The sequence below is a fragment of the Anopheles gambiae genome, chromosome 2, assembly GCF_943734735.2.
Source record: "Anopheles gambiae chromosome 2, idAnoGambNW_F1_1, whole genome shotgun sequence".
NCBI classification, from domain to species: Eukaryota; Metazoa; Arthropoda; class Insecta; order Diptera; family Culicidae; genus Anopheles; species Anopheles gambiae.
The window spans coordinates 30,386,763-30,414,351 of record NC_064601.1 but is presented as its reverse complement, the minus strand read 5'-3'; the positions used below and the strand labels follow the sequence as shown (position 1 = coordinate 30,414,351).

Sequence of the window (27,589 nt, the reverse complement as noted above, 5' to 3'; positions counted from 1 at the left end):
ATAATGAATAATTCATAAATAGGGATCAAAAAAAGGACGAGAAACAATAAATAAATAAATCAATGAATAAATAAATCCTTTCAACCCTCAGCTTCACTCTCCCACCTTGTACTTCTCTGTCATACACCTTGTTCGGTGCAGCTGCATTCGCTTGACGTTTCGCAGTTGACAGACAGTTGATAACAGTTTGACAGTTTGCTGAGGACAGATTTTTTCCAGTCCGTGTTTAATTATTTGCATTCCTCGTAACATTCACCAAAAATTGATTTGCTCAGCAAATCGATAGCCCGCCTCCTAAGTGTTGCTCAGTTTGCGTCCATCGATGCAGCTCCATATCAGTATTTAGCATTTTCGTTCCTGCCTCGCAATAGTCTGCCCTGCAGCACGCAAAGAAACCCCATCACAGCCCCATTGCAGCAAATGAGTCAGAAAATGGGCAAACAAAAAAGCAACACCGCGTAAGCTCGGCCCCCCAAAGTATGGCAGGCAAAGTATTAGCAGCTACGATGAGCAACGTTTGCGCTTCCGAAAGGCACGGTTGAACGGTGGTGCTCATTGCCGTCTGCTGCTCTTATCAAAACATCACCACATCGCACTGCGTACGAACGGTGGCAGTTCAAGGCGGTTCAACAGCAAACGCATTACAAACCTCTCTTAGTACGCAACACGATGGATGCAACGAATAAGCAATACGCACTGCGAGATAGAGCCGAATTATCAGCGTTCGTTAATCAGCCGTTTAGAAACAATAGTCGCATTAAGGTAAGACAACAAGCAATTGTTCGCGCTGTGCTCCGATCGATTGGCTACAAATGCTTTATCTCTCTCTCTCTCTCCCTCTCTTTGGCTTATCCCGCGTAGTTCACCTGCTTCGACTGTTCGCCGAAGTACTTCGTGTTTGGGGCCAACTCCGGAAGCCTTTATCTGTACGATCGCATCACGACCAGCTTTCTGGCCATCTTCCCTAGTCAGCTCGGCACCATCGGCAAGGTATCGATTTCCCACAACGAAAAGCAAATCGCCATCGGCAATCAGACTGGCTCAATCGGGGTCCTGCTGGAGCTGGAACCGCCACACGTGAAGGAGATCCTCAGCACGGAACTAGCCCCGTCGACCGATGGCGAGGGTCAGCCGATCGATCTGGGCGGGCCCGCGTTTGTCACGAGCTTCTGCTGGACGGAGGACGACCGGGAGCTGTACTGTGGCGACTCGCGGGGTATCGTGTCGCTAATACAGTTCTCGCTGTTCATGGTAAGTGCGGCACGGATGGTGCATGTTTTTTGTATCAAAAATAATACAGAACCTCTTCGTTTGCCAGGGTCGAAACATTCTGAACATCAGCCTACATCCTGTGCTGCTGCTCGAAAATCGTATAGTACAAATAGATCGCTACAAGGATCTGCTGTTGGTGTCGACGCTTTCGAAGTGTGTACTTTGCAACACGGCGAGGGAAGAATTTAAACAGGTAAGGGAAGGAATGGCACGCGTCCCGCTCGGTTTAGTTTCAGCGCTTACTTCGATGCTTTCGCTATCATCCCTCTATCTCACACGCAGATCGGTAACCGACCCCGGGATGGACAGTATGGCGCATCGTTCGTTATCGCTCATCCGAATACCATCGCAAGCGCCACCACCACCACCACCACGCCCTCTCCACCGCTGATGATTGTCGATGAGGAGGATGTGCGCATATTTTGCTCGCGGCCCGGTAGCCGCCTGTGGGAAGCCGATCTCGAGGGAAACGTGATTCGTACGCATCAGTTCAAACAGGCTGCTGCGGCGGCGGCGGCGGTAGCTGCCAGCCGTCGCCGCCGCAGCCAGCAGCAGCAGCAGCAGCTACAGTGTTTGCAAGAGTCCGAACTGGCGACGGCACCGACGGAAGCGCCCGACGGCACGCTGATGGTGGTACCGTTCCAGGTGCTGTACTCCATACGCCGGCAGCTGCTGCTGGTGCACGATCGCTGCCAGCTGTTAATAATCGATCCGCTGCACTCGAAAATCGTGCTGCGCACGGACGAGTTCACGGACATCACGCACGTTGCCGTGGTGGACGAGTGGATCTACTTGCTCACCGGCGAGAACCGAGTGTTTCAGGTGCGCGTGGAAATCCAGGGCGACGAAGACCCATTCCCAACGCCCGGCATGGTGGACGAACCGTGTCTCGAGTCGCGGAAACAAAAGCAGGGCGTGTACATACTAGACAGTATGCTCAACAACAACAACAACAACAATGGAAAGCAGATGAACGGGAAGGAAAGCCCCCTGCTGCTCTCGACGGAAGCCACCATCAAGGAGGCGCTCGTATCGGTCGTTCGCGGCAAGTACGGGCGCAACATTAAGCAAATGTTTATGGGATACGAGCAGCAGCAGCAGCAGCGCACGCCCAGCGGTGCACCGGAGCGACCGAAAACGTTGAATCTTACCAAGATCTATGAACCGAGCCGTTCGAACGCGTTTGCCAACGGAAACGGGCACGCACTGCTCGCCGAGTTTGGCATTGAGGCGGAGGTGGAGGATTTGGAGTGCGACGACATGATGGAAGAGCTGGTACAGACCCGCACCGGACAGGCGCTGCTCGGCACCGCGATGCCGAACGGCGCCGGGACGGGGAAGCAACAGCCGGGCAAGAAGAAATTTTCCACCTCCCTGCTCGACGGGTACGAAACGTCGGAGGACGATGCAACCGTCCGCAATCTGTATCTGATCTTCCGCTCGTCGATCATTAGCAATCTTAACTTTGCCGACCGGTACGCGAAGATTTTCGACGAGTACGACACGGAAACGATCGTGCGGTTGCTGCGCAAGCTGGAAACGCTGATGGAGGAGAACGAGGAACCGAACGCGCGCCTCAAGTGTATGCGCATATACTTTCACTATCTCAAGCCGGAGCTGCTGTGGGAGATTGATGCCGACTCGCGACAGTTCATCAAGGATGGGTTCATCGTGTGCAACACGACGGACGGGGCGGATCGGGCGCGCTTGGAGCGTTTGGCGCACTGTGCCGCCTGTGGGTACTACCTGGAGGCGACGGCATCCTGCCACTACCGGGAGATCGGTACGAGCCTGCTGCAGTACTACTGGTCGCGCAAAGAGTACGACGAGTGCTTTGCGATGGTCAAGCGCGTACCGTACCTGTGGCGTACGATCACGCGCTACTACATTCAGGATCGGCGGGAAGACAAGGTGGTGCAATGCGTCTGGAATCTGGCCGATTCGGAGCTGCTGGAGCGGGCGGCCGGCGAGCTGCCGTTCGAGCTGGACCACTGGCGGCAGCTGTTCGAGCTAGCGATAGCCTATCACCAACGCCACGAAATGATCTGCCTGAGCTGTGATAAACCGACCGGCGGCCGGCTGGAGGACAATCAGCGTGACAATAGATCCGCCGCCAAGGCTAACGGTGGCGGTGACCATCGTGCGGCGGGTAGCACCGAAGCCGAATCTCAGTTTCGCCAGTGGAACTATCTGCTCGGCGTTGCGCTCGCGCACATTCGCTCGCCGACCGAGCTGCTGTGTCTGGTGCGCCGTTACGCGGACAACATTCCAAGGGGAGCGATTGCCCCCAGCTTCTACATTCGATGTTTGCTGCTGGAAGCGAAGTAGGCTAGTGCACCCACCACACCCCGCCTGTGTGTGTGTGTATGTCTGTCTGTTGCTAGGCTGTTGCCCGGCGTAGGTAACTGTAGCTCAAGCTTCGGCCAGGGCGCAAGGATGCGCCCTGTACACGTAACGCTGGCGTTATTCGTACTTGTGTATTGCCGCTTGCCATTACCACCCACCGCGGGATAGTTGCTTGCTGCCTCTACTAGACGTTTGTTCTATGTCATCGCTCATCGGCTTAGCGAGGGGTACGGCCAATGCTGCTGCCGTTGTCCCGTACCAACGCAAATATATTTGTAAGCTTCACAATGTCGCGCACACCGACCAGCCACTGAGTTTGAAATGCAACCAATAACAGTAAAACTAGCAATGCCAAATAATTGTATTGGGCTAAAAGGAGCAAAGAAAATGCGAGAAAATAAAAGTGTATTTTCTAGTGAAAACGGTATAACTTTTTACAACAACAGGGCGCTAGACAGGCGGAGCCGGCACTCAATGCTTTGCATCGGTCCCGGTGGAGGGTGGGCTTGTTTCCTCCCATGGTCGGGGCCCCCGTACGTTGTCCCAGTGTTCAATGTCCAGCTCCTTGATCTTCTCGAACTCGCCTTCGAGCGTAACGTCCTCCTTCTTCTTCATGTTGATTCCATACTTTTCCGCCTCCTGTCTCGTAAGCGATCCTTTCTTGGAAAATGTGTACCTGGTGAAGAAAAGGGAGTAAAACCCCTTGAAAGAAATGGCCCGGACATGGCAGATAAGTCGTAGCTTACCTTAGCTGGGCGAACTGTTGCAATCCGAAGGAACCACCGACAATCAGCAGCAGGAACGGAACACCGTAGCGAAACGATTTCCGTCTACTGTAGTATAGGAACTTTTGCTGCAAGGAATTCATAGCGCTTACACTGCTCTTTTACCGGGGATTGGGCAATTGTTTACTGCACTGCAGTGCAGAAAGTTTTCTTGAGTGCAAAAATTATCCGCTGCCGATATTTTGTAATCTTTTTATCTTTGACAGTTTGTAATGTCTAAACACACCTTGGCAGAATGCAGAACAGGGTTAGCGGCCACCCTGTGGACTTGGTGTTGGAGGGCGGAAAAACAATAACCGGAAAATCATTATGGAATGGAAGCATGAATTTGGAAAAGCCGGATAGTTTGGGCAGATTTAGCATCATTTGAATATTGCTCAAAATACCAGATAAGTCGAAAACGGGTCAAGTAAAACAAGCGAATTGGTGTGGCTGATTTGCTTTAGGAATTTAGTATCGCTATTGACTCCTAGATGGCGTCTGTGTCGCCAAGGTGATTTTTCAATTTTGTCGTTTATTTTCTGATTTGTCCGGTAAAATGTTTCAATATTTATCTTGTTCAATCACTGCGATGATGTACTGTGAAAATTCTATTCTAAAGGTTTTGATCTATTGTGTGATAAAATATTTTACAAAAATCTTTACAGCGCTAGATATGGAATTATATTGTGATTTTTAAATTCCTCTTATAATTTCTGGCAATCATTTTAATGTACCGAATCTATTTATGATGATAAGGACCAACTGGTACATACTTTATAAAGCATGTTTTGTGCGAGTAGAATACTCGTATGTATTGTAATTGTATAAATCAAAAGTGCAACAAGTTCCAACACATTTTTCGTTTATATTAAGCCATTATGGCTTGCCTTTGTCAGCAATGGCATACATGGATGTTGGCGTAAACAGCAACCAATATCGCTAGCCGACCTAAAAGCTTAGCGAATGTTGTGCCTTTATTGAGCTGTTATCGGTCAGTAAACGGATTACTTTATAATTTAACATTCGAGCATCATTTTGCACCCTTTCTGCTTTCCCTCCGTCACCCGTTTGGCCCACACCGCTGCAGATGGGAGCGATACTTTCGTTCAAATCGACCAACCGCTAATTTCCACACGTTTCCGGACGAGCGGCTGAATAGCCCTAGCCCGAACGATCCCCCTTCCCGGTGTTGGAGCACAAACGAAAAGCCTTTACCTCGCAAAAGGGGCCATGTCTTCGGCACACTTTCCTCGAAACTGGTCCAGTCGAGTTACGGTCCTGCCAGCGGGTATCATCTGGGTAGCCAAAATGCACTTGCCATCGCTGTTGTGCGTCGGTCTCGTCCTAGTGTCCACCGTTTCGTCCGATCGTACCGAGCTGCTGCCGGCCAATCATTCCACCCAATCGCTTTCCCGGCAAGAGCGAAAGGTGCTTCTGTTTCCCATTCTAACAACACTGCAGGTAAGTGAGTGTGTGCCACTGTTTAAGCAGGTTTAACTCGATCGTTCCGATCTTTCATATCCGCTCGATCGCTTGGACACATTCACCCACACACACACAGGTCAGCATCTGTACTGCCACCGATGGGCGGCTGTATGCGCCGAAGGCAAAGTATCCCGCCCGCAAGCTCGGCATCAACCTGGGCTTTCAGCAAAACTTTAACCTCCCGTTCCGGTTGCTCGAGTTCTACAAACCGCCCACCTGGGCGCGGGCGATCGCCGGCATCATACGGGGCCAGTTCCCGTCCACCTCGGTCGTGACCGCGCGCAGCTGGAAGCGCTCCACCGACCACCAGTCGCTGATGCTCAGCGCCGGCCAGCTGTACCGGTACGTGGAAGACTTGCTGCACGTGTTCGGGTACGGGCGGGACTGTCTGCTGAAAAGTGTGTGCGAGCTGGCGCACAGCCCGTTCGATCGCACCGACCCGCCGGAGCAGGACGTGATGACCGAGGTCGTCCATTTGCTGTTGAGGTGAGCAGTGAGCCTTTTGTTTGTTTGTTTGTTTGGTTACACTTATCCAACGACTTTAATCCAACTTACCATAATTTTACGGGGGGTTTTCAGCCCGTCCGTTCACGAATCGTTCGGCGAGGACGAGCTGGAGCAGAAGCGTGCGTACGAGATGGCGGAACGGCTTGGTGCGAGCGGGGCCAACTGTGATCTGATCTACGACCGGTGCCACCGGTCCGTGTTGAGTGACTTTTCCAATCTAGTGGGCGATGATCGTAGCTGATTTTGTGTTTGGTGTGTTTTTCTTAGGGCTACTTTTGGTTAAGGTTTTTTGTTTGTTGTGAAGTGAACTGGCACTGAGCTAGTGCTGAAATGTAAATAAAAGTTTATTTCCTTTGCTAACGAAAAACAAAACGTGACATACCGGGGATGTTGATGCTAAAAAAACGTGTAAATAATGCCCCCCAAAAAAAAACGGGGAGCAACGGCCTTTCGGCCTTCTCCTCACAGCGCAACGCATCATTGTGCTGTCGACGTTCGTTCTAGAAAGAAACGTTCCCTTCTTAATAATGCAAAAGGCCGTACACGCTGCTTACTGGTTGCTGCTCGTACTACTGCTGCTGCTGCTGATAAACCACACCGTTCAGGCGTCTCACTGCATCGAAGCCACCAGCGGGGCGGGCAGTAACGCGACGGCACCCACGGCGGTGCATCATAACCGCGATCGGCGGTACGTGCTCAGCTTCCCCATTAACGGTGGGGTGGCGAAAGTGATTTTCGGTTTTGTGGCCCCGGTACGCTTTCACCATATGCTGAAGCGCAGCCTCAACCTGGGCATTAACGTGCAGGCCAACTATCGCATCCTGCCGAACGTTATCTTCCCCCATCCGGAGTCGGTGTGGAAGAACCGGTACGACGGTGGTGCCGGGTACGTCGATAGTGGGCGCCGCCAGCTATACGCACTGTTGGAGAAGTTTCTCGGCCGGACGGAGGAGAAGGAGGAGGAGGAGAAGGAGGAGGAGGAGGAGGAGGAGGAGGAGGAGGAGGAGGAGCGAGATGGGACCAAGGCGCCCAGTGCACGTGCTTGTTTGCTGCGTACGATCTGCGAGATAGCGGACAGGCCGCTGACCCACAATGGCATGGTCGGTGAGATACTGGACGTGGTATTTAGGTACGGAAGGATCGAGATGTGGGTGGAAGGGCGGACTTTACTACAATGCGTGTGTGTGTGTTTGTTTTTTTTCTTTCTTTCGTTCCAGTCCGGGCGATAGCGATGACCTGCCGGAGCAGTATAAGATGGCACGCAGGTACGGCGCGAACGGGGTCGACTGTGCCCGACTGTACGCCGAGTGTCCTTTCGGGCATGGCCTACTGGACACGGTAACGGCGATGCATTGGTGAAGGGAAGAGGATTTAGCAATTAAAGAGCAATAAATACATAAAATGGAACAATTTTAAACTGTTTAATCGTTTGCTGCTAGTGTGCTAGATGTTACAAATCGCTCCCTTCGAGGCTGGACGTGCCACGATTCCTATCCGAACTAATCCACCTTAGCAAGGACAGAATTTCTCTGAACGTAGTATTCTTCTTCTTTGGCCCAACAACCGTTGTTGGTCAAGGCCTGCCTTTGTACCCACTAGTGAAGTGAGCTTGGCTTTCAGTGACTTATTGTTACCATAGCAGGATAGTCAGTCGTACGTAGGACTCGATATTTCGGATATTTCGGGGCTTGAACCCATGACGGGCATGTTGTTGAACGTAGTATTAAGAGTTCCAAATACTTTCGTAGCAATTTTAACCAAACTTGGACGCATTTATTTATCTTAAAGATGAATATTCTTTAATCACCAGAGGCAATTTCTATGTTGATACAGCGGGTAGGGAAGAACTCAGAGGTATTAAGTATATTTTGATACGTACTGTACGAGCAGTTGCCCACTAACTGTAAACAAACGGTGTTTGTCGTCTATTCTCAGCCTTATGGTTCATATGGGACCCAATTCCCCACCATTCGGATCATTGCTCATTGCTTTTAATCGATGAGAAATGACTTGTTAAGACACTTCAAGTGTGTTTGCTGAATTTTCACCAAGAATCGGGGGTCCGCTAGGTGTCCATCCTCACCGCCCTGGGGCGTTACTTGTCCAAGTAGTCAAAACTATCATACCAAACCCTATGAGCTACTTCGGACAAGAAGAGCATGGTAGACAACTTCCACTAAAATACGACTGTTGTCGCGCGGTCGTCTTCGCCATATATGCAATACTGAAGGAGAACTGCCCGCAAAGTCACACTTTTAGCTATTAAAGTTATTCTACTGTTTAAAATAATTTATTTTAATACATCAAAATAATCTAACCACAAAATTTTGAAATGTAGTTCCTACTCGGTCGTGGTTGGATGGCCGTAAGAAATGGCTAACGTTTTTTCTCTTCTTGTTTTGAATGCATATGCTCTCTTGATCAACGTAAGATTCAAATTATTTAATAATTTATTTTGCAATTTTAACATAAAAAACTCCAATTAAGATTACGTCATGTAGCAATGTGAACGATATGCATTCTAGGACTGTCTCATGCTAGATCATTTCTAGAAAGCAAGCAGCAAAACAACAACAAAATACAACAAAACTTACAACCAGAACCGTTGCTGAAGCTCATTTTCACCCCCTCCCCCCTGCCCCCCAAACTCCCCCTCCCCCCCTCCCGATCTCGATCACGATCTGCTGACACACATTTGCCCGACGCGCTAATCGCGCAACCAAACAACCGTGTACGCACGCACGCAAACGAAAGCTAGAACACGAGCATGCGCGTGCGCGCTCGCGCGAAGAAAGTTGATCGAGGTCGTCGATCAATCCGGTTGACACATTTGGGCCCTAACATTTGTCTTCTCTAACTTGCGGTCCGAAACGTTAGCATGCCCGTGATCAAATATGCTTCAGTAGACGGTGCGATCGGGTCGAGGGAGATAATCCGATCGAGTGAATAACTGGTGAGAACTGGCGCGAAAAATGGATCCTTTTCGTTGGCTTTCGATCGTGGCACTGTTGGCGTTCTGTGGTTCGGTGTGCATGAGTGATAGTAGTGTTTACTCGAATTCAACCGCAACACTGGCGCGCCGAAAAAGGACCCTTATTTTCCATCCCATCTCGCGAGGATTCGTAAGTGTTACGGGCAGTTTTACGTTGGAGTTTCCAGTTCTGCGATGAATCATTCTTAATTGCTCTCTCTCTCCTCCCATCCGGTGTAGTTTCGTGTAAATATTAAGGATGCAATCGCCGATAACACCACGATCTGGGCGCACGGTATCGGGTTTCGTATGAACATTGAGTTTTACAACCCGCCCGGGCTGAAGATCACTCGCCGGGATGTGCATCAGTCGCTCGAAAGCATGATCATGTCGTAGGTTGAACCTTTGCCTTAGCATTTCTAAACCCAAATCACACAAATCATTCCCTTCTCTCCCCTCCCCCCTCTATATAGCCACGGGTTCGATGGGCGTGCCTGCATCCTGCGCACCTTCTGCGAGGTCTCGAAGGCCATGACACCGAAGAGCGGCATCCTGTTCAAGCTGTTCAAGCTCATCTTCCGGTAAGTAGCGGGCTTGGTGCGACAGGCACGAAAGCGATACGATAAGCTGCCCTTCGCCACGCGGACAGTCTTACATGCTAATTTGTGTTGGGAAACTCGGTCTCTTCCTTCGGTCTTCCTCAACCGCCAAAAAACACACACAGATCGAATGCGCCCGGCTCTGATGACAGTTCCTCCATCGGTTCTTCAAACAGTTTGCCGGAGGGTGACGACGAGTACTTCCCTTACCTGACCGCGGACGATTGTAGCGAGCTCGATCGGCACTGTCCCATCTCGCAGCTCGATATGGAGGGTATGGCGGAACCGGCGGCCACCGAGGCGGTCAGTGAGTCCGTTCGCTCGGGTTATTACTGAAATCGGTCGGTGGTGGGTGGGTGATATACGGTGCGTTAAATTAATGCAATTAATAATAAAAAAATATATTAAAGTTTACGTGTTTTTTCTTGTGATAAGTAGTGAGTTAATAAATAGTGAGAATAAAGCAAAAATATCAATCTGTTTGTACCATAAATGCAATTGTTGGTTTATTTCGTATTTTTTATCGATGTTGATTATTCTATTTTTTCATTTTTTCTTTAATTTTCCATTACCTCTATGAAGTTTTTTTATTTAAATTTATTTTTTTAATAGAGGCTTAGGGCCTTTTGGCTAAAATTTGCCTTTTTTTCTATGTAGTGTGAAACGTTTTGTTTAACGGTGATGTTTATTTTTCATTTTATTATTTTCCTTTCTTGCTTTCTTGTTTTATTTCTTTCCCTTCGCAGCTTCGTTTCTGTTTTTATGGAAGAAATGATAAATTTTCAGATCATTTTATTTATTTCGATCTCTCATCACGTAGACTTCTTCATTCCCAGTTCATATATGTATATTTAAGGCTACCGTTTACTTCATTAACCGAAAGGCTTACACGTCCCGGCCCTGTCTCGAGTCCTTTCCTTTCCCTTGAGTTTAAATTCAATTTACGAATATACCCATAATTGTCAAACATTATTGTATTTCGAAATATTCTTTTTTAGTCTTCTTCTTCTTCTTCTTCTTATTCTTCTTCTTCTTTGTCTCAACAACCGTAGTCGGTCAATGCCTGACTGTACCGCTAATGGGCTTGGCTTTCAGTGACTTATCTGATCAGATCTTCACCATACGGCAGATCTTGGAGATGATGGCAGAAGACAGACAGGACACGCCACCATCTGTTCATTGACTTCAAAGCTGCCTATGATAGCATAGCCAGGGTAAAACTATACGACGCTGTGAGCTCTTTTGGAATCCCGGCCAAACTGGTAAGGCTAGCTAGAATGGCTATGACCAACGTCACTTGCCAGGTAAAGGTAAATGGAAAATTCTCAGGACCTTTTGCTACCACCAAGGGTCTGCGCCAGGGGGACGGGCTTATATGTCTCCTATTCAACTTGGCGCTGGAGAGGTCGTCCATCCTTGATTCGAGGGTAGAGACTACGGGAACCATCTTCCCGTTTATCCAAAAGTCAATGCCCAGATCCTGGCATACGCTGATGATATAGACATCATTGGTCTGCGGCTCTCTTATGTAGCAGAAGCCTACCAAGAGATCGAGCAGGCGGCAGAGAGCCTCGGATTGCAGATAAACGAGGCAAAGACCAAACAGATGGTTGCAACATCAGCGGCCCAAATAAATAATCAGAATCTACGTAGGCGTCACGTACAGATAGGTTAACGCACTTTTGAAGTCGTCCCAGAATTCACCTATTTTGGGTCAAAGGTCAGCAACGACAATAGAATATTAGCTGAGTTGCGCGCAAGGATGCTGGCTGCCAACCGGTCATTCTACAGCCGGAAAAATCAGTTCATCTCAAGAATCTGTCGCGACGGACGAAGCTGCGACTATATAGTGCATATATAGTAACGGTACTCACATACGCCTCTGAGACATGAACACTGTCCAAATTTGACGAAACCCTCTTAGAGGCGGTCGAGAGGAAGATGCGCAGAAGGACACTTATGTGTGGAAGGACAATGGAGGAGCCGCTACAATGACCAGCTGTACGAGATGTACGGCGATCTCATTGACGACTCACTCCGGTGGGCTGGCCATGTTGTACGCATGGAAAAGGCGTGGAGGACTGGCAGACGAAGGCGCGAGACCGTGAGCGGTTTCGGACACTCTTGAGACAGGCCAAGACCGCAAAGCAGTTGTAGTGCCAGATAAGTAAGTAAATATAATCTCTAAAAGGCGATAAATACGAATAAAAAATGATGAGACAACTGTGACACAGGTAGGCCGAGGCTGGTCTTAACTTCTAAACAGGTTTGTAAGACAAAAGTTTCCAAATTCTACCTACAGCGAGATATTCAGCCTTTATAAAATGAGATGGATATTAGTTCAAACGGGAGTTGGATATTGGTCCAAATACGAAATAAGCAGTAAAGTCGTTCATTAAAGGACTTTTCCTATCTCTTCTGTTGTTTATAAAGGCCAAGTTTAGCGGTAAGTTGTGATATGAATCGTTTGGCGTAACACACAATAAGAGCAATTTATTATCAATCTATTCATTGGCTGCGACATTTATCATGCTAAACGAAATAACCATAGCGATCAGCTTACATTTCGTAGTGGCGGGGGTTTAAAACATGTGTTTTGTTTTAACTTAATTTAACATTAAGAGAGCCCAACGGTATAGAACGATCCGGTCGAACGATCCGGTTTTTGCAAATAATATCATCGCTTCTATACGAATGCTCCCAGCCTGTGCCGTGTCGAACGTTTGGTTCCATTTGCTTCGCGTTGCTTGCGTCGTTTGTGGAATAGTCTATCGTTACATTGCCGGTGAACACCGCTTCCCACTTCAGCGTCGTCCAATCGTTTGAGTAGTTGATGTGTGTTACCAGTGTACAAATTACACGTAAATTACACGCTCATTAGCAAAGCATACTGGCAGGTGCAGCGCACGGCTAGAACACAAAATTCGACGACCAAAAGCTGTCCTCGCAGTAGGAATAGGTTTCGGAGCAGTTTCCGGCATGGGCGTGCGCTTCATCGTACAGCCGGTGCTTGTGGTGTGCCGGAGGTTCATGGGTGGCGGGCAGGCTAATACAAAACACAGGAGAAGGGGGAAAAAGAGCTCAATTAAAGTGCACACAGAGTGTGATACTTCGCCGCTTCGGCCCGCTGCCCCTACCTGAATATGGCGCGAAGAATTTCCTTTAAAAATGTGTCCGGCTCGGTGTCATCTTTACGCTGGCCGCTTTCGCAGAGCGCCCGCAGCACGCAATGGTGTCCGTGTTTACCCTTGCTGATGGATGGATGAGAAGGGGAGCAGTGGTTTGAAACTTCCTTTGACCTCCTTTTTTTGGCTTAGCTTTAATACTTACGCCGTAAGAAACTGCTCAATCTGCTCGTACAGCGTGTGGCGCGTTGTCCGATGATGGTTGAGAAAGTGACGATCGAGTGGTGCCGTGTCTTCGCGGATGCTTCGCTTACCAAACACCGGATAGAAGCGCTTTTTGGCCATCGGATAGTTGGGCGGATGACGGCGTATCCAACCTTGAAGGTATCTGTGAGAGCGATAGTACAATGGTCGGGAGTGCATAAAACGTTAACGTTTGTATTTATGTATAAACTCTCCGTCTGCTATACAATGGGTAGCAACAACCAATTAAACAACCCTTTTCCTATACAACACAACGCGCACAGGGCGCTCACATTAAAGTAGATGTAGCATTAAAGGGGTTCTCATGCAAAATCTTGCTTTCTTGAAACTATGTAGGCACTTTGGACACACTTTCGTGTTGGCTTAACGACCACATACAGACATTTCGACCTATATAGCCTTCCAATACTTATAATCAGTCCTTGGTTACAGGAGGACGACAATGAACACATTTGGTTCCAAATTCGTTTGAAGGGTTTCTGGCAATTTTTTGCTGTTTTAAAGTACTGGATGTGTGCCAAACGATGGTTTGATTGCATGTCGGCTCGTCGGTCTTTGTTATGACAGCTTCATGACCTCACGGCACAGATTATGAAACCCTGTAAAAACATGATTGCTCACAGTTAATAATAGCAACACGCAACAGGATATAAAGCGCGCATACTCATACTACATTCCCACCTTCGCCACTTCCCTTACACGCCGGCCAACCATCATCCTCAACCCCAGCTTACTAATTGATAACCGAGAGCAAGCCCTTCGATGGACTGAGGGCGACCGGGCGTTGCAGTTGCATCTTATGCATCCATTGACGCCCACGCCCACCCACCCAAAGCATGCATGCAAAAGGTAAAACCACAATTTTATCACAGGTCTGTTTTCGCGATTAATTTGATTCCCGTGTGCACCTATTGTGTGGCAGCCCTGTGGCACTTAAATGTTGGTTTGCCTTTGTGTGGGGCCTTTGCGTTTGTCTGCGTTACCTGTTCACAATGCTGCCAAAATCGTTCCCCGTCGGATCGGCGTACGGTGGATGCGGCAAGCGGTTCGATACGAACCGATCCCACGACGGAAGACGCTGCCCGTATCGATCGACCGTATCGTAACGTCGGTCCGGTGCGGTGTAGTAATTGATACGGCCGGGCACGTTCCCTGCCGGTCGGCCCGGTGTTTGGTAGTAGTAGTCGAAGATGTTCTTGCGCGCCGGGGTGGTCGACGGTTTGCTGCTATCGACCAGGATGGTGTTGTTCGCGTTGAGGTCCATCTTATCGTCGGCCGCATTTTCACGCAGCATCTCCTCGATCTGGTTGAAGGTGATGCTCGGCAGCTCGTACGCCAGCGCGACCGTAATGCCGATCGTGAACAGCCGCTCGACACCGATCATCGGTATGGTCTGATCGTACACTGGGCGGGTGGGGGAGGGGAAGAATGAAGAATGATCATTGCTTTGCTAAGTTTATTCAACACTTTAAGAATGCTTATTCTAAATTGTTTAGAGCTATGTATTAGCTTTGTTGATGGCTTTCAGGGAAACGGGTTCGTAGGCTTTTTTTAGACAGAAAATCTATTGTTTTTTGAAATTATGTTGAAATACATTGTTGATAAATTCAATGGAAAATATCTCTGCTAATTAATGGCAGTGATAAAACTGCCTAACTTTAATTAAAAAGCCATCCTCAAATAAATAGAGCTTCTTTTCAAGTCTAAGGCTAATAACACTTTCGTAAATATATTTTCTAATAATATGCATGCTTTTGATATGAAATGACTTTGAAATTCCCTTGATCTTTAAACTAATTACTGATTGAACTAAAATATTATTTGCTTTATTTAACTAATTTTCTTTTTTGCTAGTGCTTCCTATGTGCAAAAACGCATCGTAAGTTGTTCCTGTTATTCTTTCCTTGCGATACAACACAGCCCCGATGCAATCATAACCCCACTTTACTGTGTCACCCTATATGTATGTCTTCCAATAACAAAATACCCCCCCCCCCCCCCCGAGCACTTCTCAAAGCATACGTCACATACCTACTTGAAAGGAACTTCCTTCGGGAAACGTCAGGAAGCGTCTCTTGCGCGAAAGTATCCTTTGCGAGGCGGTTGCATCCTGCACTACTGCATCACCACCATCATCTGCACCATCGTACACACCGGCAGTGGATGAGCTAAGGCACAGCAGCAGCGCAAACAAACCCCAAAGCAATACCGCGCTCGGCAGCTTTATTCGTTGCCGTTTCTTAGCAACGCCGCATGTAACGTTGCGCATCATATTGCTTCGTTGCTTAGGTCACGGAACACGGAATGTTTGCACACACACACACACACACACACACACACACACACACACACACACACACACACACACACACACACACACACAAGGTGGAAGGTTAATTTCAAAATTCGTCGCTCTAATCACACCGGACCGCTGTGGCTGTGGTGGTTCCGTTATAGCAATCACATCATTCCCTGCTCCGCTTTCTCCGGAGAGGGGGAAATTAAACTTCAGTCCACTTTGAACTGTACTGAATGCTTGGGAAAAGGGGCGCACAATAACAGGAAAAATCTACCCCTACCGCGCTCGGCTCACTTTAGCGATGGGGACGTCCACTGTAACACTGTAATGTCCACACTTTTCCCTTGGCACAAAACTACTACACTCATTAAGCGGCACAATTACGGGCCACGCAACATAAACACACACACATACGGCTCTATTCGGTTACTTCAGCGTACTGCAGCGTTAAGATCAAAAGTTTAACGCACTCACAGCACACTGCGATCAGCTTCCAGCGGGAGAGAACGTTTCGCACCATCTAACGCGACCATCCGGCAGTGCCGCGAAGCGAACCGTGTTGGCTTACGCCGTCCATGGGTCTTCCTCCACTAATACCACCAATGGACGCACCAACAGCTAACAGAGCACCACGTATTGGGTGGTTTTTTTTTCCTTTCAACATGTTATATGCATACATTTCCCCCAGACAACGGCCATCACCACTGGAAAGGGGTGCAAAGGAGGTCACATTCATTAGTAGCGGTATGTTACTTTTGGAGAAAATACATTCTTTCCACGGGTGGCGGGTGGCGGGTGACCGTTCTGGGAAGCAGAAGCTTCCTCACGCTAGGTTCCAAAATCTGGACCTAGCAGCAGAGCAGCACTTCCGTGGTGACCCGATTTTGGCCCACCATACCATACGCTTCCGCGGTGGTAGGTCCCTCCGCGTCGGTTGCATTATTTACGACGTCAGCTACACTGGTTGGTCTGAAATTCATAAATTTCGTTCCCAATCATCCGTCGCGCTCGTTGGCAGGCAGGGGGACCGTAGCACACCAGGTCCGGCCGGCCGACAGCTCTAGCCAATTCCCACGGTGGGCACGGTTGCACAAAACACAATCTGGCGCCGTTCGGTGGAATCAACCCCTGGGCTCACACACACACACACACACCCGGGGATTGTGGACTTCTTTCTCGCAAACTTAACTCAATTAGGGCATCGCTACAACTTTGGGGACTTTCGGCGTTTTCGATTCTCAGGATGAAGGATGAAGGTTTTTTTTTGTTTCCTTCTCTTCCTCTCGTTTTCTTTTCCAGGTTTCCACTTTGCCGTTTTTTGCTCGAACTCAGCCTCCCTTTGGCATCTTTTTCGTCCCTTCGTCGTCGTTTTTTGCCTTTCTGCGTGCGTGCGTTCGTTGGCTTTGATGTGGCTTTGAATGATTCTCGGTATCCGCATTGGGAATTGCTCCTAAGGGTCGATGGAGACGGGGTGGTATTAGAGAGGGGGGTTGCTAAAAGCAGGCCGTTTAGTGTGTGTGTGTATGTGTTCTCCCCTCTTCGTTTGTTTGTTGGAACTGCTACTGTCACACGCACGCACGCGAGCTTTTGCGTAGAAATCAAGCTCAAAGAGGAGTCTTGCGTTAGCCTACGCACAGAGCAATGGCTCCATTGCGGGTACGGTGTATGTGTGTGGTCGTCTAAGGCAATCGAAACGTTGATATTTTGACAAAACACGAAGAACAAAGATTTTCTCTCCCACATGTACGCACACACATCCGAAATGCTAAGATTGCTTCCGGGGGGGGCGGGAAAGTGGATCGAACCAGGTAGACAAAGTTATTGCACAGAAAAGGTCAAAGCAAGCTTGGGAAAAATTCGATCTCTAAATTGGCCTCCAGGCGCGCTTTGCGTGTGAAGTGCTCGGTGGATATGGGGAACGTACCGCGCGCAGCAAAAACCGCACTGACCGATGCGAATGTGAAACGATGCGGTAAGGCTTTATCGTTGCTTTCTTTAGACGGGAGTACGAGAGAGAGAGAGGGAGAGAGAGATAGCAAACCAAAACATCCTACAAAACATTCCGCAAGAAAAGCGTCCCTTTTGAATGTATAGTTGATTGAAACACAGGACGAAAGTTTAGGCGCTGCTGTTCCTGCTGCTGGTCCGGTGAGTGGTAGTACGATTTTTTCCCTTCCTGCTGTTGTTTCTGTCTCCTTGTACGTGTGTGTGTGTAGGGAATGTAGGAAGTGAAACGTTAATTTGCTTCCACACTGCACCACCACCCAGACGGGCAGCACAACCAACGCAGACAGCGGTTAAAATAAATCGACATTTTTACTAATGGAAAATGGAAATCATTCAATTGAGGTTCCCGTATTGAAATGCGTGGCAAAGTGGCAAAAATAGCGTGCGCGTTTCGATGCGTTCGGCCGTAAGGAGGTGGAGGCTTGCAGGAACGGTGTTAGTTTTGCTAATGAAATTGACACATTTCCCGTGTGGCACCGACGGGCTTGCCCTTAATTGATGGCGTCAGTTGTTGGTGTGCAGTTTTTTGTGTTTTTGGTATCTACTTTATCCTCCTCAGCACGTGTAGTTCCTCCATTGATGGGTGGTGGAAATGTTAGAGAATGGTATGTATTTATAGCATAAATCGATTGCACGTGGAGGCTTGAATTTGTAACGGCAAAGCTTTTTGTTTGAATGAAGCAAAACAATTGCAAACATCAGCGCCCACAGTCTGATGACAGCATCCACAGTATGCTTGCAAAATTCCCTTAGTCGATTGGCAACACTCCCCTATATGATTGCAAACTTCCACAGCATGCTTGCAACATTCCCCTACGCGATTTGCAACATCCCCCTAAGTGATGGAACTATTCTCTTATAAGATTTGAAACTCTGTAAATTCACTTACTGACTAATTGCTAAACATTGAACAAATAGTTGCATAAAAATTCTTAAAATCGAGTCAATGTATACTATATCCACGTTAAGGCGGGCCCATCAAAGAATTGTTTTCTAGCAGAACGATTGAGCTTGGAACTAAACCAGCCATTGCCACCAAGTGCTGTCTCTGTGTCCCAAATGTTGACAGTATGCAGCCAATTTTGTTTCTCAACCATCTATTTTTGACAAAGTGTATCAGTTGTTGCTATCAACGCAGCTATTTTTGCCTATAAGCCTACAATGTTTGCTTCTAATAGAATTTATTGCAAACTTACCAGGTGTTTTACTTGATCGATCACAATTTGTACGTTATTCTTCTTTTTCTATTTGGCGTAACGTCTTACGGGGACATGTTGGCCTTATTCAGCACCACGCAGCCGGATAGTCAGTCAGTGGATGGTTCATTGTAGATTTGAACCCACGACGGGTATGTTGTTAAGTCGCGCGTGCTCACGACTATACTGTGTGACCGCTTTTTGTACGTTATATGATACGTTTTAGTTATTTTTGAATATTATAGCTTCATGCGATTTCTTCATGCGCATCAGCTGATCAACGCCTTCAAGTTGGCCTACCACACCATAGACCGGAAGGAGCTATGGAGCATCGTGCAGCGGTACCACGTTCCAGGGAAGTTGATCCGGCTGTTAGAGGCCACCATGAACGGAGTGCAGTGCAAGGTGAGAGCATCGAACTTAACGTCGGAATCATTCGCATCTCACAGGGGTCTGAGGCAAGGCGGTGGACTCTCCTGTCTGCTCTTCAACATCGTCCTGGAAGGTGTCATTCGGAGCGCGGGCCTAGACAACGACATCCGTGGCACGATCCTCTACCGATCTCTTCAATTTTTTGGCTTCGCGGATGACATCGACATCATCGGCAGGACAAGGTGTGTGAGGCGTATCAATGCGATGAAGACGAAGTACCTGCTTGCCGGTGACTCAGACCATCTGGGAAGCAGTGTATTAGTTGACGGCGACAATCTTGAGGTAGTAAAGGGGTTCTGCTATCTTGGGACGATCGTTTCTTCGAACAACTGTAGACAACAGATCTCTAACAGGTCTTGCTTCATCTTATCCAGTCATCGTGCTCGCTGTGCGCTCCCCCGCGTCATGTGCCGAACTGGGGATCGCTTTCGAACAACTTCTTGATGGGGCATGTGTCCGACTTCCTTATACCATACCCAAACTATTGATCATTCGACTTGAATTGACTAATTTTGAAACACATTGTTTGACTAAGAAAAACATTCTAAACAAAGTATATTTTCCGCACCGAGTCTGAACTCGTTGGGAAGCGCCAAGACAGGAGGATTTTACCGTCCGACTTGGCTTGGAACAGACAAACAACTTAGTCTTTGAGTTCTTGTGCTTGAAAGTCGATTTATTCATGCTTATTCCTGACTTATATACTAATTTTCTGCTGATCGATCGCGATCAGCAGTTTTTATTTGGTCGATATTGTTTACATTAGATTTGCTTACAATTGTTTTCGTTCGGTCGGTCAGTTCCCAGGCCGTGATGACCTAATTATGCGGCGCTGTCATCAACATCCTGACCCCCGTAATTCCTCGTAGAGGGGTTACTATTTGGTGACGGTTTAAACGGCGGGGGGCGTAAAGTGTACATTTTAGCTCGTACTTGTTTGATAATAAATGCTATGGTTATTCCTAATATTAAAGTGGCGACGCAGGCTATTGTACTTGTAATTATTATGAGGTAGAGCTGATCCATATTTGTTTCTTCTTTTTGCTCTGCGCTTAAATTCAGTATTTTGGCCAGCGGCTTGAAATACATTTTTGTTTCTACAGCTTCAATTTTCATGGTTGGCTGGATTTCTATGTTCTTGGTCTGTATTTTACAGTCTTGGCTAAGTGTTATTACCCCAGCTTGATACGCGGGATGTGTCAGTGTTTTGTTACATTTGAGGTATATTTCGTTAGGATGAGAAGGGTAGTATAGGATTTTGTTCGGCTGGGAGAGCTTTACAAATTTGGTTATTGAGTTTTTAATTGGTTTTATACCACACAAGCATTCTGTTTTTATATGTCTGAAAGATGAGGATATACAATCCAAATCTCTTCTAACGGCTACATCGGAGGACACGTGATGAGTGCTATTGTATCGCGTAATATCTGTAGGGTATATATAGTGTATATCGTTTATAGCTATTACATTTTCATCTAAGTCCAGAGTTGTAAAGTTTTTTAGGTTTGGTATTACAGTGATATGGAATATTTCGAATCTCTCTTGCGAAACGATGACGTTTTCAATATGTACTATTATTTCTCCCCTAAATAACTCTTTGCTAGAAATTCGGGGGTGGTCTAGAATTGTATACCCATCGGGTAACCTTGATTGTATCTTCTCGGAAATTTTCGTCGAGTCGAATATGCTAAGGGGCTGGATTTCTAACTCTAGATACCTTGTCGTAATGTATTGTACTATGTCTTCAGCTAGCATGATTGTTTCTGTGACATGCTTTATAAGTACGTTTTTTTTGTTTTCATTGAAGCTTTTATTAAGACTCTTAATACCTTCGTTCATGTGGTCTATTTTCATATTTAGTTTGTTTCTAAGTCTGTCACCCTGCTTGATTTTATGAGTCATGTCTTCCGATATATGTTTCAATTTCTGGTCTTCAGAAGCTCTAAAGAGGGCTAACTGTTCATCAATATCATCTTCTCCAAATAGAATACCTTTCAAAAATCCAAATATGCCGCTAGATCGTTTGGTTCGTCTTTTTACTGCAGTCTGTGAGAGTTGAAGTGCGTGTCGAATGTTTTGTTGTAATGTCAATTTCAAATTTAGAAGATTAGTGTCCATGTCACTCAGTGCCTTGAATACTGTGGTCACCTCTTTCTCCATTGTCAGTAAAGTCTCTGTGTCATTTTCGGGGTGTATTTTCGTGTGGAAGGTTGTTTCCCACACACCCCTTTTCAAGAGAAGCGTTCCTTCGTGGTCGAAGAATATACCAGCTTCTTCAACTGGTTTAACTGAAAGATTGTCTGTTAGTTTCCATGCGGCTAACAGGCTTATAATGCATAGATACCGGGCCATTATAAGGTTTTACGAGATGCTTCCTCCTTTTTGCAGGAGGAGTTTTTAATTGTTCAGCTAATTTCTTGACGTAGGCGATGTTGACCGGTTTTTTAGCTCCCCACGAAGGTACGTCTGCAATTTTCTTGCCCTTTACTTCTAGTACTGATAAGTTGATCACAGGGCGTTTGTATTCGCCGTTTTCAACTTTAATCTTTGCGGATCTAACTTGCCCGTCTTTAGCGGGATAAACTTCTACTACCCGGCCCTTTAACCACCTACCCACGCGTTGTTCGTCTGGGAAGACGACTATGTCATCAGGTTGTATTGGGTCTGAGCGTTCTATCCACTTTTCTCGTTTGGCTAATGTTGGGAGGTACTCCTTCAACCAACGTTCCCAATAGTTTTGGGTGATAACTTGTGCCTTCTTCCAGTTGTTTCTGCTAGCTTCAGCTGCTGAAATCCCGGCTGGCGTAGGTTTCGAGGGGGATGTGAGTAAGAGGTCTATTATTGAGAATAAATTCGATCTCGATAAAGGCCGATCTTAATACTTCTTCTGGCATATTATCATTATTTGGCAGCAAGCTCTTGACCTCTCGGACCATTCTCTCCCATACACCTCCAAAGTGAGGCGCGGCCGGGGGATTGAAGTGCCATTTGATACCGTTGGTTGCACATCTTTCGATGAGTTCCGTTATTTGCCTGTTTGCCCCAACGAAGTTTGTACCATTGTCACTGTATATGTGACAAATCTTTCCACGCCTATGCTGCACATTTTTTAGGCACATTATGAAGGAATTTGTACTTAAGTCTTTAGCGATTTCTAAATGTATAGCGCGCGTTGTCATACACGTGAATATCGCTCCCCATCTTTTTTCTACCCTTCTTCCGATTGACACTGTCATGGGTCCAAAGTAATCTACACCTGTATGGGTGAAGGGTTTTTTGAACACAGCGGCTCGGCTTTCTGGAAGGGGGGCCATCATCGGGGCAATGGGACGTGCGCGTTCATTTTTGCAACGCTGGCATTTGCTGATCACGCTTCTTACCACGGCCCTAAGGTCGATTACCCAAAACCTTTGCCGGATTGCCGCAATAACTGCTTCCATTTTTTTATGCATATAGCGTTCATGATAGTGCTGTATGATCAATTCTGTCACGTGATGCCTCTTAGGTAATATTATGGGTTGTTTCACGTCATCGGAGAGGTAGCATATATTTGCTAATCGTCCCCTTGCTCGTAGTAGTCCTTCTATTACTTGTGGATTGAGATTCTTTATTGTGCTGTTTTTAGAGACTTGTCCATTGAGTGAAAGCTGAACTAAATCATCTTCGTATATCTCCCATTGTGCCTTTTGCAATAGGAGTTTTTCTGCTTTATCCAGGTTTTCCTTTTCTACTATCGGGGAAAATGCTAATCGCTTGACCTTGCTTTTCAAAAATTCTATATATTTTAAATTGATTGCCAGTGATCTCTTCAGTCTTAGCCAATTTGAACACCATTCGGTTTTTATAAAGTTGAATGTTCTCTTCTCTATGGTTTTAATCATAAGATTTGGACGGATTTCTTCATGAGTAATGATTAGCTTGGGGTCCCTATATTCAATTTCCCTTTGTTTAAGAAATACTGGGCCCTTCAGCCATATAGATTTTCTTGTAACTACCTTAGTTGCTTCGTCTGCAGGATTACTTTCGGAGGAGACCCACTTCCATTGACTAGCATTGGTAGTATCTAAAATCTCTCCAATTCTTACCGCCACAAATTGTTTGTACTTTTGTGGATCGGTATTGATCCATCCTAGGACGGTTTTGGAGTCTGACCAATAATAGTCCCTATCAGTGGTAATTCTTAATTCCTCTTTAACAGTCTCGGCGAGTCTGACTCCGAGTACTGCTGCTTGAAGTTCCAGCTTAGGAATTGAGAGTGGTTTTATTGGTGCCACTCTCGTTTTTGCCGCCACTATGTTTACGTCAATCCCCTTTTCTGTTAATGTTCTTAAGTACACTACTGCTGCGAACGCTTTCTCCGAAGCGTCAACGAAAGTGTGTAACTCAGTTACTTCGATATTGCTAGCCACCGAGTAGCATCTAGGTATTTGTATGTGTTCTAGTTCCTTTATTCTTTCCTTCCATCTTTGCCATTGTTCCATTATGCGTTCTGGTACTGGGCTATCCCAATCCAGTTCTGTTTTCCAAATTTCTTGGATGATGACCTTCGCTTGCGTAGTATAGTTTGCCGCTAGCCCCAATGGATCATATATTTTCATCAAGTAGGCTAGCATTTCTCTTTTTGAAATTATGGAACACGGGGTATGCTTAAGCTTATACCTTAACACATCGTTTGTTTTGTCCCAGTATTGCCCCAAAATTTTCTCAAATTTCATATCTTTATTAGAGATGTGCAGCAGCTCTTGTTGTGAGGATCTATCATCTGGGATGCTTCTTATTACCTCCTGACAGTTAGAAACGAAATTTCTCATAAAGAAATGCGCTCTATCATGTATGAGGCAAACCTCGTTAATAGTCTTGATTGCATCATTGATAGTCCGAAAACTATCAAGATAATCATCAACATAGTGGTTTTTTACTATTGCTTCCACCGCAGTGGGGTATTTGTCTTTATATTTTAAGGCGTTTTCATTTTTAACGAACTGGGCACAAGCAGGAGAGCATGTGGCACCGAAGGTCATGACGTTCATAACGTATACTTGGGGTTCGTTGCGTGGATTATCCCTGAATAAAAATCGTTGAGCCACTTGATCTTCTTTGCGGATCCGTATCTGATGGAACATCTCCTTGATGTCCCCTGAACAGGCGATAGGGTATTCGCGAAAGCGGATTAATACTCCAAAAATTGACGTAGTGGCGTCTGGTCCGGACAAGAGAGTGGAGTTAAGTGAAATCCCTTCGTTCTTTGCAGCTGCATCGAAAACCAGTCTTGGTTTTGGAGTTGGCTTATTTGGATTGATGACCATAAAATGGGGAATGTAATTGATCTTTGGATCTCTATTCAGCAATTCAAATGGTGTTAGTTTACGAGCGTAACCTTTCTGAACATAATCAGTAATTTGATTTTTATACCAGGTTTTCATCTCGTCATTACCTTTCATTTTCCGTTCTTGACTTTCGAGCCTTCTTAGCGCCTGTGCGTAGCTGCTTGGTAAGGATACATTGGGATCTTTCCAAAGTAGGCCAATCTCATACTGATTATTTGTATATTTCAGTGTGTCATTCATTACACTTAGGGCTCTTTCATGGTCCTTTGATTTTGGGGTGAATTTGGTTTCCCTTACGCCAAATTCTTCTGTTGAAAAAAACCTTTTCATCAGGTCCCTCATTGACTTCTCTTCTTCCTCTTTCTTATCCTGTATTGTGAAAAGATGTTGATTTTCCTTTGCATCACCATCTCTGCACTTTCCAAATACGACCCAACCAATGCGTGTTTTGTGTGCCACTGGTTCATTGGGCGCTCCTGATTTGGACTCCACAGCTTGCGTGTAATAAGCATGTGGAAGTCCTAACAGAATGGTGGGTTTAGCATTTTTGTAGCTTGAAATATTTACCGTCTTTAAGTGGGAAAATTTTCTCTTCAACACGTTTGCATTGATGCTTTGAGTGGGTAGGTCCAGTTCTTTTACTGTCCTAATGTCCTTGACATAAAGCAGCCTGCCGTTTGGACCTCTGAGTTTCAGAGATACCGACGTGCTTGTATCCTCTACCTGGTTGCATCCATTTGTCCACGAGAGTGTTAACGGTTTCCTTGGGCCATGCAGATTTAGTTTCTGTCTTAGGCTTTCTGTCATGAGGCTCGTTGAGGATCCTGGGTCTATCAATGCAAATGTTTCGATGGAGTTGTTTTCGTTATAGACAGTTATTGGCAGAACTTGAAATAGGTATTGTTCCGAGTTTTGATGAAAATTTAAATGTGCTTTTGACGCCGCGCCCATTGAGTTGAATTTTTCTTCATGCAATATGGTGTTGTGTCGTCGTCCACAACCATCCACTGTACACTGCGGCCTTGAGCGACAGTTAATGGCCGCATGGTTAGAGAATTTGCAGCAGTTAGTGCAAACGTTTTTCTCCTTCAGCATTTTCCATCTTTCGTTTACTGAGGCATTCTTTAGCTTGTAACAAGATATGGTTTCATGAGGACGGCTGCAAATTAGACAGCCTTTATTTGAAATTTGATGGCTGGCTGAATAGTGAGTATTCAGCCTCGCCGGTCTGTCTCTTTGACCACCTTCCATAGCAAGAAGTGTGATCGCCACGTCTTCTGTTGGTTTCAACCATTTGCTGAAATCTTTCAAGGTTTTGATTTTGTCACCTTCCTCGTTAAGTGAATCTCTGAGCCACCTGTTTTTAAGGTCCGGAGAGAGTTTTGTGACCAGATCTGTAAGGAGCCTTTGGTCCATCAAGTACTCCGTTTGGTTCAACATGGTCATATTTTCCACCATGTTATTCAGTGCGTTACAGAACTCAATAATCGAAGATGGGTTTTCCAAAGATGCCCGTTTAACCACCATAAGGTCTTTTAGTAAGGCGTTAAAAATGCTAACTGGGTTGCCATATAACCTCCCCAATCTTTCCAAGATTGCATCCACGTTACTTGGGTTCAACATCAACCCGCTAACGGATCGCAATGCATCTCCCTTAAGGTGAATTTGGAGCCGTGTAAGGTTTTCCAAATTCGAAAATTTTTCTGTTCGAGTGGTTTCTTCGAACAGTAGTTTAAAACGAGGCCATGTTCTATAATTGCCATAGAAATCCGGAAGTTTTAAAACTGTCTTCTTGTGTGGAGCAAAACCCAAGTTTGCCATTTTATTTACGTTTGTTGTAAGTGTCTGTAGGTCGTCTTGTAGGTGAGTTGTGTCGGATTGGTTATGTATTTCTTCATTTCTTAATATGTCTTCTAGTCTTTCGATTTCCTTCTCACACCTTTCGTTTTCTTCTCTAGTTCTTTTTTCCGCTTCAGTTTTTTCTTTTAGTAGCCTCTCTGTTTGCATTAAGGCCTCCCTACTTCCCTTGCGTTCCTCAGCTATTGTGTAGCATTTTGGACACACATATTTTTTAACGGGACCTTCTAGCTTCAGACATTTGAGATGTAACCATCTGTCACACTCAATACAATTAACTTGTGTGTCCCACTCATCGGGGTTCTTGCATAGCTTGCAATTGCCTTTCGGGTTGCTTTTAAATATGATATCCATACTACTCACTTTGCGTAACCGGTGGATAAAGTAACTGGGCTGTCGCTGCCGATCTGGATGGGTGTCGTCGTGCCGTTGCTGCTCTTACAACGCCCCTGCTTGTCCTCCTCGAGGTCGTCTTCAGGTGATCCCCCGCGGTGTCGTCAGTACCCCTGTCTTCTGGTCGCCTTCAGATCCGCTGCTTGGGTAGTATTGCCGCCACGCTTTTTCGTTGGATAATCGGGTCTTCAGGGGCGATGACCATTGGCTACCGATCACCGTATCAACACACGTCAATAAGCTGGACACGTACTACTCCACTAGTTCGCACTCTTATCAACACCTTTATGTTTGTGGTTTCCCGGAAATGCTAAAGCCGGATACGGTTTAGCTCGAAGATTTCTTTTTTGTATGCACGTCCCGTATTGTTACACTCCCCAACTGTTGATCTTTTCTTGATCCGCACATTTACTTGTGTTGTTGTAATTGGAGTACACTGCCGGTGCTTTACGGGAACGTCCGTAAACCGCGGTCGTTAGCGTCTTGTGGGTTTTATTACGTTCTCACTGCGAATGTGTGCCACACGCGTAATTGTTTACACTGCACTTTGTTACTAGTACGCTACGTAATGATTTTCGATCAGATGTTCTCAGGTCGTCCGTTTTAAACGCCCTTTCTGAGGTTGCGTTTCACTGCACACACACACCCTTTTTGTTTTGTTTACAAACCTGTGGTACGACCGAAACGATATAGCGAACGTCGTTTTTTACCACCGGTGTCTTTATTCAATCACAATATATCG

General features: G+C 46.4%; 6 protein-coding genes across 6 annotated transcripts; 4 read left to right on the top strand and 2 right to left on the bottom strand.

The window, feature by feature from the left end:
- The first annotated feature begins 167 nt into the window (after window positions 1-167).
- Window positions 168-4,040, top strand: LOC11175731 (BLOC-2 complex member HPS5 homolog). Its single transcript, XM_003436284.2, has 4 exons — window positions 168-762; window positions 862-1,251; window positions 1,319-1,465; window positions 1,555-4,040. The coding sequence occupies exons 1-4, from the start codon at window positions 670-672 to the stop codon at window positions 3,598-3,600; spliced, it is 2,676 nt and encodes an 891-aa protein (XP_003436332.1). The 5' UTR covers window positions 168-669; the 3' UTR covers window positions 3,601-4,040.
- Window positions 4,007-4,621, bottom strand: LOC1272980 (cytochrome c oxidase assembly protein COX16 homolog, mitochondrial). The gene is made up of 2 exons (XM_311912.5): window positions 4,365-4,621; window positions 4,007-4,294 (listed from the first exon to the last, which is right to left on the bottom strand). Exons 1-2 carry the CDS (start codon window positions 4,484-4,486, stop codon window positions 4,090-4,092), a joined length of 327 nt encoding a protein of 108 aa, XP_311912.3. The 5' UTR covers window positions 4,487-4,621; the 3' UTR covers window positions 4,007-4,089.
- A 559-nt stretch (window positions 4,622-5,180) lies between these two features.
- LOC3290718 (uncharacterized) lies at window positions 5,181-6,726 on the top strand. Its single transcript, XM_563132.4, has 3 exons — window positions 5,181-5,846; window positions 5,947-6,356; window positions 6,450-6,726. Exons 1-3 carry the CDS (start codon window positions 5,616-5,618, stop codon window positions 6,616-6,618), a joined length of 810 nt encoding a protein of 269 aa, XP_563132.4. The 5' UTR covers window positions 5,181-5,615; the 3' UTR covers window positions 6,619-6,726.
- Window positions 6,727-6,818: 92 nt separating this feature from the next.
- Window positions 6,819-7,778, top strand: LOC1272982 (uncharacterized). The gene is made up of 2 exons (XM_311914.4): window positions 6,819-7,506; window positions 7,595-7,778. Exons 1-2 carry the CDS (start codon window positions 6,905-6,907, stop codon window positions 7,734-7,736), a joined length of 744 nt encoding a protein of 247 aa, XP_311914.3. The 5' UTR covers window positions 6,819-6,904; the 3' UTR covers window positions 7,737-7,778.
- Window positions 7,779-9,123: 1,345 nt separating this feature from the next.
- LOC4577252 (uncharacterized) lies at window positions 9,124-10,300 on the top strand. Its single transcript, XM_061648407.1, has 4 exons — window positions 9,124-9,499; window positions 9,589-9,740; window positions 9,822-9,929; window positions 10,073-10,300. The coding sequence occupies exons 1-4, from the start codon at window positions 9,350-9,352 to the stop codon at window positions 10,281-10,283; spliced, it is 621 nt and encodes a 206-aa protein (XP_061504391.1). The 5' UTR covers window positions 9,124-9,349; the 3' UTR covers window positions 10,284-10,300.
- A 650-nt stretch (window positions 10,301-10,950) lies between these two features.
- LOC1272983 (uncharacterized) lies at window positions 10,951-16,277 on the bottom strand. Its single transcript, XM_311915.4, has 5 exons — window positions 15,368-16,277; window positions 14,320-14,740; window positions 13,278-13,460; window positions 13,085-13,198; window positions 10,951-12,993 (listed from the first exon to the last, which is right to left on the bottom strand). Exons 1-5 carry the CDS (start codon window positions 15,606-15,608, stop codon window positions 12,858-12,860), a joined length of 1,095 nt encoding a protein of 364 aa, XP_311915.3. The 5' UTR covers window positions 15,609-16,277; the 3' UTR covers window positions 10,951-12,857.
- Window positions 16,278-27,589: the final 11,312 nt, after the last annotated feature.